The sequence below is a fragment of the Carica papaya genome, chromosome 9, assembly GCF_054855325.1.
Source record: "Carica papaya isolate Zhongbai chromosome 9, ASM5485532v1, whole genome shotgun sequence".
Classification (NCBI taxonomy): Eukaryota; Viridiplantae; Streptophyta; class Magnoliopsida; order Brassicales; family Caricaceae; genus Carica; species Carica papaya.
This window is the reverse complement of record NC_142317.1, coordinates 7,043,464-7,054,156: the sequence shown is the minus strand read 5'-3', so window position 1 is coordinate 7,054,156 and position 10,693 is coordinate 7,043,464. Positions and strand designations below refer to the sequence as shown.

Genomic DNA, 10,693 nt, shown 5'->3' with positions numbered 1-10,693 from the left:
ATTAATTATTTTTATTAAGTTAAAAAAAAAAAGAGCGTCACGTCAGCAGCCACGTCAGCAGGTCCAGTCAGCAGTCCTGACCAACCAGGACCTGCCACGTGGCAAGACCACGTTGACCCGGGGACGGGCCACGTTGGCGATCCGCGTACGCGTGATCGGACGGCCCAGATCAAGCATGCACACGGATGGTCCAGATGCAATCGCACGGACGGCCCAGATTCAATCAAAAACGGACGGCCCAGATTAAATCAAAATGGACGGCTGAGATCAAAAGGCAAAAGGGTATAAATAGAACCCCTACACCTGACCACAAAAACCCTAGCCGCCTGCCCTCGCCGGAGAAGACGAACCAGACGCCGGAGAAGCCGGCCGCCTCCACCCAGCGCCGCACCGGGGAGATTTCTGACCGCCAATCGAGGTAAATTTCATACTCCCGACTCGTTTTTCCACGCTGATTTTCCCTGTGGCCAAATCGGAGCTAAAATCCCGACCAAACGGCCAGAAAACACGGCCGAAATCCAGCGGCGCTACCACGCCCCTCCTCGGTTTTTGCCTCCGATGAGGCCCTTCCCGGCCTCCGTTTGATGCAATTTTTATATCACCGTGATCACCATTCTTTTCTCTACAGGTTGATCGGAGCCGAATCACCAAAACACGAACCTCACCGGAGAGCCGCCGCACCCAAGAGCACCGCCTCTGGTAAGCTTCGGTTTTTCGTAATTTTTTTGGCCCCCCGAGGGCCCTAAGGTTGTTTTATCGCAGGGACCGATGCAAGTGTGGCCGAATTCGGCCGAAAATGGCCAACTCGAGGCGAATCGCCGCCGCCGTCGCCGGAGCACGGCGGAGCCGCCGTGCCGGAATTGCGATATTGGCCAAAAAGGGGCCCTGGGCCTAATTTGGGATTTTTTGGAACACGTACAGGTACCGATAGTGCGTTTCAGTTCCCCGGAAAAAATTCAGGGAAAATTAGGGACAGCCTGTAGGCGCACTGTGAAGCCGTGTTCGGACCCTGAAACGAGTAAGGACCCCTCACCCTACTTCCTATCACGGTATTAAAGTTCAATAATGATAAAACGGTATTTCTTGAATCAACGAATGTGTGAAATTGCTTAAGGTCGCTAATGGAGCCTGAGTCTAGTGTGTTTGTCGGTTAACTGTTATTTGGCCTATTTTATAGTTTTAAATGCAGTATGAGGTTTGATGTTTTCATTTCATAGTTTCGTGTGCATATTTTACTGTTTTATTGATTATGGGTTGAATGACTGAGAAACCGATGTTGTATGTTGTCTTGTTTGGCATAAATTACTGTCTTGCTTGTTTGTATGTGAATTGATGATGCTGACTGAGGAAAATGAGAATGAAAGATTATGTAGATTGATAATTGTATAATGTGGTCAGCCTGACTAGATATCCTGAGAGATGGTGGACGGAACAGGTCCGTAGGGAACCCTACCGGGATTGTGGTCTCTCATACCGGACGGGGTATGGGAACCTTATGTGTTTTGGCGCCCATACCGGACGGGGTATGGGGACGGTCCGTTTCACCCTCATACCGGACGGGGTATTGAGGTTTATAGTTTTGGCACCCATACCGGACGGGGTATGGGGACGGCCCTGGAATCTGATTACAAGTGTTAAGGGTTAACGGGTAACGGGACCCCTATGGATCCCCATGGATACTAGTAGGCTGGTAAATGAGGAAAAATATGTTGTGTAATGATTGAATTACAAAAGGCGTGATAAGTATTATGTTATACAGTTTATATGATTTCATGATGATGATAATGTTATTGCTTTCGTATATTGTTTTTGTAGCAGCCCCGGTAATTCATAATGGAAATTATATTATAAATATCAAATGCGGAAGCGAAGACAAAATTGATTAACATCCCTTACACTAAAACCAAAAACGTGCTCACAAAATATAAAAGATTAAACTACCTAAAGGGAAAACTTGAAAGTAAAAACTACGAATGTGACTATGGAGTCCTTAGGCGTCCACTTCGTCGTCCTCCTGCGGAACTGGCTCGAGAACGATGTCCTCTTGATCTGAAATGATTAAATAAGGAATGAGCTACACTAGCCCAGTAAAGACATCACGATATCTCACCGTCACGGAGGTAAAGGTGGGTAGAAAACACAAAAGACCAATGGAGCATGATTTACGACAAATCCTTTTATTAATAATAAAACCTTTATCATCCACTTACCTCAGTAGAATTTATAAAATAATATACGAAAGCAATAACATTATCATAATCATGGAATCATATAAACTGTAAAACATAACACTTATCACGCCTTTTGTAATTCAATCATTATACAACATATCTTTTCCTTATTTACCAGCCTACTAGTATCCGTGGGGTCCATAGGGGTCCCGCTACCCGTTAACCTTTAACATTCGTCATCGGATTCCAGGGCCGTCCTCATACCCCGTCCGGTATGGGCGCCAAAACCATAAACCTCAATACCCCGTCCGGTATGAGAGTGAAACGGGCCGTCCCCATACCCCGTCTGGTATGGGCGCTAAAACCATAAACCTCAATACCCCGTCCGGTATGAGGGTGAAACAGGCCGTCCCCATACCCCGTCCGGAATGGGCGCCAAAACACACAAGATCTCCATACCCCGTCCGGTATGGGAGACCACAATCTCGGTAGGGTTCCCTACGGACCCGGTCCGTCCACCATCTCCCAGGATATCTAGTCGGGCTGAACACATTATACAATTTCCATTCACATAATCTTTCATTCTCCTTTTCCCTCAGTCAGCATTATCAATCACATACAAACAAGCAAAACGATAATTTATGCCAAACAGACAACATATAGCACCAATATCCCGGTCATTCAATCCATAATCAATAAAACAGTAAAATATGCACACGAAACTATAAAATGAAAACATCGAACCTCATGCTGTATTCAAAACTGTAAAATAGGCCAAATAACAGTTAACCGACAAACACACTAGACTCGGGCTCCATTAGCGACCTTAAGCAATTTCACACATTCATTGATTCATGAAATACCGTTTTATCATTTATTGGACTTTAAAACCGTGATAGGAAATAGAGTGAGGAGTCCTTACTCGTTTCGGGGTCCGAACACGACTTCACAGTGCGCTTGCAGGCTGTCCCTAATTTTCCCTGAATTTTCCTCGGGGAACTTAAACGCACTACTGGTACCTGCACGTGTTCCAAAAAATCCCAAATTAGGCCCAGGGCCCCATTCGGCCCAAATCGCAACTCCGGCACAGCGGCTCCGCCGTGCTCCGGCGACAGCACCGCCGCTGGCGGCGGCGATTCGCCTCGGGTTGGCTGTTTTCGGCCGTTTCTGGCCGAATTCGGCCACACTCGCATCGGTCCCTGCGAGAAAACAACCCTAGGGCCCTCGGGGGGCCAAAAAATCACGGAAAAACGGAGCTTACCGGCGGCGGCGCTCTCGGGTGCGGCGGCTCTCCAGCGAGGTTCGTGTTTTGGTGATTCGGCTCCGGTCAACCTGTAGAGAAAAGAGTGGTGATCACGGTGATATAAAAATTGCATCAAACGGAGGCCGGGAAGGGTCTCATCGGAGGCAAAAACCGAGAAGGGCGCGGCGGCACCGCTGGGCTTCGGCCGTGCGGCCGGGATTTTGGCTCCGATTTGGCCACAGGAGGAATCAGCGTGGAAAAACGAGTCGGGGGTACGAAATTTACCTCGATCGGCGGTCGGAAGTTCCTCCGGTGCGGCGGCGGGTGGCGGCGGCCGGCTTCTGGTTCGTCTTCTCCGGCGAGCGGCAGGCGGCTAGGGTTTATGGTCTGGTGTGGGGGTTCTATTTATAACCCCTTACCTTTTGATCTCAGCCGTTCATTTTGTTTTAATCTGGGCCGTCCGTTTTTGATTAAATCTGGGCCGTCCGTGCGTTTAAATCTGGGTCGTCCGATCGCACGCTTGATCTGGACCGTCCGATCGCGCCCACGCGGATTGCCAACGTGGCCCTTTTTAGAACGACGTGGTTTTGCCACGTGGCAGGTCTCGGTTGGCCGGGACTGCTGACCGGGTCTGCTGACGTGGCTGCCGACGTGGCTTTTTTTTTTTTTCTTTTCTTCCCGGTCCGGGCGCTACAGTTTTATGAATTTCACCGAGGTAAGTGGATGGTAAAGGTTTTATTATTAATAAAAGGATTTGTTGTAAATCATGCTCTATTGGTCTTCTTGTGTTTTCTACCCACCTTTACCTCTATGACAGTGAGATATCGTGATGTCTTTACTGGGCTAGTGTAGCTCATTCCTTATTTAATCATTTCAGATCAGTAAGACATTGTTCCTGAGCCCGTTCCGCAGGAAGACGACGAAGGGGACGCCTAAAGACTCCATAGTCATATTCATAGCTTTTACTTTCAAATTTCTCTTTTAGTTAGTTTGATCTTTTATATTTTGAGCACATTTTTGGTTTTAGTGTAAGGGATGTTAATCGAAATTTTGACTTCGCTTCCGCATTTGACATTTTTAATACACATATTTTATTTTAAATTTTTCGGGGCCGTTACAATTATAGAAAACACCAAGAATAATTTTGTTGTAGTAATGAATGGTACATGGTATTTTTTTTCAATGGCTAAAATGAAACTAAACATAAGGCAAATTTTGATATATAAATATAATATATATATATATATGTGTTGATTCATTTTTCTAATAAAAATAGTCAGTATTTATTTTCTTGACTCTTCTATGAACTTTATTGAAACTTAGTAAACTTTCAAATTAATTAATCTTAATAAAAGTAATATACATCTCTCTCCTATAACTTCCTCATTGTTCAGATAACTTCTCCCTTTCGAAACAAATCAAAATCAGTATCTCTTTTTTTTAAAAAATTTAATTTTCTAACAAGTTTTGTTGTGTTGTCTCTCTCTTGTCAAGTTTTTCTCTCCTCGAGCAATGTCCGCCTTATAAAATGTGTCTTTTAATTTACTTCTATAGTGGTTGTGCCATTGAGCCCTTTCTCTCTCTCTTTATCTCTCTTGTAGAGCTTCTCTTTCTATGTGATTCTTTTTAATACTTCTCATACACTATCTTTTTAAACTTTTTTCTAATAAATATTTTAAAATATAAGATTATGGATTCAATATATCAAATAAATAATATTTATTTATTAAAAATAATATAATGTGATAATATGGATGATAACATAGAATAAAAATTTAATGTTATCAATAGCTGACTAGTTAATATTTAAACACGTATTGTTGATTATTAAAATTAAACAAAGAAATTTTAAATAGTAATTTTAATTTTTACTACTTTCATTTGTATTGTAATGACAAACTTTAAAGTAAAATATGTTTATATTCTAACTAATAATTTTAATAATGTACTATATTTTTAGACAAATTACTAAATTATTTCACAAAATTTAACATTTGTTATAATTTAATTTTTAATTTTTTTATTATAATTTAGCTCCCGATTTTTTATTTGTCCATTATTCTTCAAATTTTTAATTGAAAAATGTAAAATTTTAAATGTTTTAAAAAATAATTTTAACTAATTAATTAAATTAATAATAAAATATATATAATATTATGATTAATTTATTAATGGATGCATTTAATAACCCGTCAAAGTAATTATTTTGAACTATTTTTTGTGATATTCAAATATAGTACAACTATTTTAAATTTTTCTGATAAAAAATAAAAAAACTGAATATTTAAAACAAATATAAAATATTAAAATTAAATTATAATAAAAAATGTTAAAAATTAAATTATAATAAGTATTAAATTTCATAAATTAATTAAATAATTTGTCTTAATTATTTAATTTAATTATTTTATTAACTATATCAGTAAATTAATATATTCAAATATACAGTGCGGTTTGATAAAAAAAATGATATTTTTATTTCATGTTATACGCAGATAATCTGATTTTATGTAAAAATTAAGGTATCATTTTTTATATTTGAAAAAAAAAATAAATTAAAACTTCATGGACCACACTGCTAAAGAAACTAAAAATTTATTTGAATGATTGTTGAATAATAATCATATACTTTTTTATAATTTTTTTTTTGTTTGTTTACATTAATAAATACATGATATTTTTTTTTGTGGTTGACTCATGATTCTTAAAATTATGATTTTCTTTTTTTTTTAAATTATTAATTTGATAGTTTTATAATAATTTAATAATTTTTTTTATACCATCCATATTTTTTTATTATTTACAATATTATCCTTCTCTTTTAATTTTTTTTAACCCAACACTTCTTATATTCTTTTCTTCTTTTCAAAATATTGTATATATATATATTTATATATAAATATGTATTTATATATTTATATTTTTAATTATATATACATGAATATAATATATTTAATTATATCGATTATATATATATATATATTTAATTATCTATATATTTTATTACATATATCCATAAATTTATACATGTATATGTGTATTTATATATTTAATTATATATAAATATATATATACATTATATTTAAATATATATATATATATGTATTTATATTTTTATTTATATATTTATATAAATCTATATTTAATATTATATTTTTTAAAATTATTTTTTATTACTATATATAATAAAGTATGAACAAAATAAAAAATTTATTCAGATATATAACTATAATATCTTCTCAATACAAATAAATTATTATTCAAATATAATTAAATTTAAATATTAATAAATTTTATACATACTAACTGACATTAATGAAATCTCATATACATCATCTAATCCAATCAAGCTGCCTTTAGAAAATGAGAATGGAGGCAATAATGGAGAATTCTTATAATGCCAACAAGAAGAAAATTAACCAAGAAAATGGAATTTATCATTTTATCCTTTTCTCAGCACATTATTATTGATATGGATTAACCTACATCAACAATAGTTATGCACAAGTTAATTTATAACTTTAAAAGGAAAAAAATCCCGGTTCAGTTGCATAATGATTATCTTCCTCTACTCTTGTATTGTCGTTCTGGGATTTACCATCTTCCATGTCCAATAAATGAATTAATAAAACTTGTAAAATATTGCAATCACAGGAGTTTTTCTATGAAGAAGTCACCCGGGAAAAAACACTGTAACTTAACAAGAAATCACCTAGTACAACAATATTGCATTTCAACGAAGAGATACTGAAGCTTCGGCTTAAACAAGAAACTGGTCAGTCAGCACTAAAAAAGGCCTAAAACTGAAGCTTCTGCAGTCTATGACATTAAACAGCAACAAACAAAACATCGCAGGAAAGAAAACTAGCCACACATCCCGACAACATGGTCATAGAAGAAAATAGATGCAAAGGTGCAGAAACAATAGTCAAAGATTTCTCATCACCAACATAGTAGATGGAAAACCCACTGAAAGACATGACAGATACTTTAACCTAGAATAAATCTGGAAACAAATTTTAAGAGAAAATAACCCAATACTGTTGACAAAAACATTGAAACTTAGTTGTCTTGGTGTGCAAAATCCTTTCAACAGAAATAAGTATCCCAAAACAAAACAGAAACACAAAATACTAAGTTCTCTAAGTTCAACGGTAGCGACATAGAGACAGTGTATTGTTCCTCTTCCAAGTTGCCCTCCTTGAAGGTCTTGCCTTGTGGTGCAAGTGTCCCTTGCCACGGAGGCCTCTGTACTTCTTTCCAGCTGAAGTAAGTCCTCGGAGTTCTCTGTGCTTGTGAACAGGATTGCAGATCCAATTGATCCTTGGATCATTTCGAACTGCATTGTGAGCAGGATCAACCAAGATTATCTCATAGTACTTATATGTAGAATCCTGCAAGGACAGACAAAGATATACAGCATCACTATCTGGAAAATTTATTCATATCAAACAATAACAAAATCTCACAACTTGGCCCTAGATGAAAGATAATTGGTTCTCTTTATCTACATCTCTCAATAAGAGAAACTGAAAGCAAAGTTTTTTTTTTTTTTTAAAAAAAAAAGCAGTTGCAAACACATTACAAATTTTGATTAATTGAAGCCACATTGGTTGCACAAATTTTGTTTTATAACAAACCTCATTGATCCAATAGGAGTTCAGAACCCTAAGACCACCCAATTTCCTACCAGCACGTTCCTCAGCAACAGAACGCTTGCTCCTTTGGAATTTCAGTTGGGTAACACCCTGATTTGTGGGTTTCCCATACACAATACCCTTGGGAACTGGCCTCTTACGTCCACCACGCCTTACACGCACACGATAAATCACATAACCCTGTAAAGAGTGTCAACAAAGCCAAAGTCCATAACTCCAATAACTGGTCACTTAGAGCAACAAAAACTATGAGGAACAAACAACACTCTGTTCTTGTTTATAGAACTGAAACAATGTACATTGGAGCAATCAAAACCGAATACAGCAACAAGACTAAATCCCACAAAGGCAAATTACATCACAAACTCCAAGCAATACCACTCCAGTCTAAATTCACGGAGCAGTTGTTCAAACTTTTGCATTGTCCAATAGCAGTAGTAAGTTAAAAAAGAAAACAAGAAGTCTCCATTTAGTACAATGTTTTATAGTTCTAGATTAATATGTACTCATACACCAAAGGGGATTCCAAATAGAGACTTAGCCTCTATTTGGGTTTCAAAAAGTTTCTACCTTTTACTTTTCAAATTCCCATGCATTTATGCAATTTTTCCATCATGAAAATACATAAGAGGTGTTCTTGTAGGATAATCAAACACAAACAAAAATAATTTTCTAAAAAGACTAAAAATAATATCTAAAAATTTTTAAACTCCATTAATTGACATTTGTGTTATTCATAATTGACTTAGACACTTTTGCAATGAAACATATTAATTAAAAAATAAAAACTGAAACTACTTTTTTACACATTATTAACTTATGATCTTTCTCCTTGTAAAACACTATTTGATCCATTCATTTTAGAGTGGTAATCCACAAACTACAACCACATTGATAAATATCATGACAGATTAAGTTTATGTGCCATGTGATAATGTAAATGTCAGGACTCGAATCAAAGTTAGTTCCATAATAACCTTCAAATCAAATTACCTGCTTGGCCTTGTAGCCCAAGCGACGAGCCTTGTCCGGGCGAGTGGAACGTGTCAATCGAACAATGGACGGCTGCTGACGGTACTCCCAGCACCTCACCCTTTGCAAAAACCTCATAACATCTGACTGCTTTTTCCTCCATAGCTCAGAGACGTACTTGTAAGCCCCTGATTTTTACATAATACCAAAAATTTTAAATGGAAGTTCTGCTAATAAAAGTACAAAAACGTTTTCCAGAAGGTTTGAACAAAAGGGAAACTAAAAGCATCATCTCCAAACATCCATGGCTAGTCAGACAATGATTTTCTATGCTTAGATAAACTACCGAACGACAAATATAAAATTCACCAGTCGATTTTGTTGAATTATAAACACATTATCAAACCAATATTCAGAGAGCAACATAACAGGACATCAAAGATGGTAGTTTCTTCTTCCCTAAACTTAAGACAAAAGGCGATTTTAGATTAAAAAAAAAATAATGAAAAAAACAATAACTATAAATCCGTAAATCAGAAACTCAATATACCTCTAACTGAAAACAAAAGAAAAGCTATGCCATACCTTTGCAGATTTGTAGAAATAGCGAATACATAAATGGATTAGGAAATGACTATCACAGTAATCAAGCAAATGAATGGGTCTAGATTACATTGAAACATGAAATGTAAAGAAAAATCGCAAGAAACAAGAACAGCGTACCCATTGTTGAGCTCCCGTGCTCTGCAGTTTCGGCTGAGGAAGTGCGAAGCGTGATGATATATCTCTTCGGAGTCTCGATTAGGGTTTAGACAAACGAAAGTCCTTCCTGAAAAGACGAAAGTACCCTTGAAACCTGATCACAGTGGCCGTCCTGTTTCTGGTCCCAACTAGATCATAGAGCCCAATTGACGTTGGTTATTGGGCCGACGCTTTTTAAGAAATAAAATCCTCACTGTTTATTCATACTAATTGTTATTTTTTTTTTTTTAACACAATTCGGGACTAAATATTACGTGCTTGTTAAAAACATATATAGTTTTTTAACTACCATTGAGTTATGTTCATGTCATGTTGATTATATATAACACTCAAACACAAAATTTAAAACTCTTAATTCTCAGAGTTTTCATCTTATTTAAGACTTACATCTTTTTCAAACCACATTTTTTCTCTCGCACAAAAAATTGAATATATGGTTTCATCGATCTCGAGACTCCATCACGTAAAATGTTGATCTCTACCTTATTTGTCTCATAGTTTGCAAATTTTATCCCTCATCATTCTTTGTGTAGCCTCCCATAGTTTTTATATATTGTCTTCATTCATCAAGCAAAGCTTCTCACCATTACCATCTTGTCCAATACCGGGAGCTCATGCTTGACTAAAACCACAAACATTGTATTCATAAACAAAAAAAATTAGAGATAGTGAAATCCAAATACAAGCAATGTTTATTTATCTAACATAACCTATATGTTATTACTCTACATCAAAACTACTCCATCAATGATGAAATTGATCCAATACGAGGTCTTCGATTTTAAATCTAGGTGTTTTAATCAGTATTTAAATATATATCAATATTTATATTTATGATAATTTTTTTTTATTATTTTTATATATGAATTCAATAGCAATAACAATTT

General features: G+C 36.1%; 1 protein-coding gene across 1 annotated transcript; it reads right to left on the bottom strand.

Annotated features, from left to right (window-relative positions):
* Positions 1-7,289: 7,289 nt before the first annotated feature.
* LOC148239769 (large ribosomal subunit protein eL15z-like) lies at positions 7,290-9,904 on the bottom strand. Its single transcript, XM_088211217.1, has 4 exons — positions 9,768-9,904; positions 9,066-9,232; positions 8,055-8,252; positions 7,290-7,808 (listed from the first exon to the last, which is right to left on the bottom strand). Exons 1-4 carry the CDS (start codon positions 9,769-9,771, stop codon positions 7,563-7,565), a joined length of 615 nt encoding a protein of 204 aa, XP_088067343.1. The 5' UTR covers positions 9,772-9,904; the 3' UTR covers positions 7,290-7,562.
* Positions 9,905-10,693: the final 789 nt, after the last annotated feature.

Bases quoted from the DNA above. Each gene is read 5' to 3' on its own strand.
- LOC148239769 (XM_088211217.1), bottom strand. The intron at 8,253-9,065 runs GTAATTTGATTT...CACTCTTTACAG, and splicing joins TGGGCTACAAGGCCAAGCAG to GGTTATGTGATTTATCGTGT. The intron at 7,809-8,054 runs GTTTGTTATAAA...CTGTCCTTGCAG, and splicing joins ACTCCTATTGGATCAATGAG to GATTCTACATATAAGTACTA.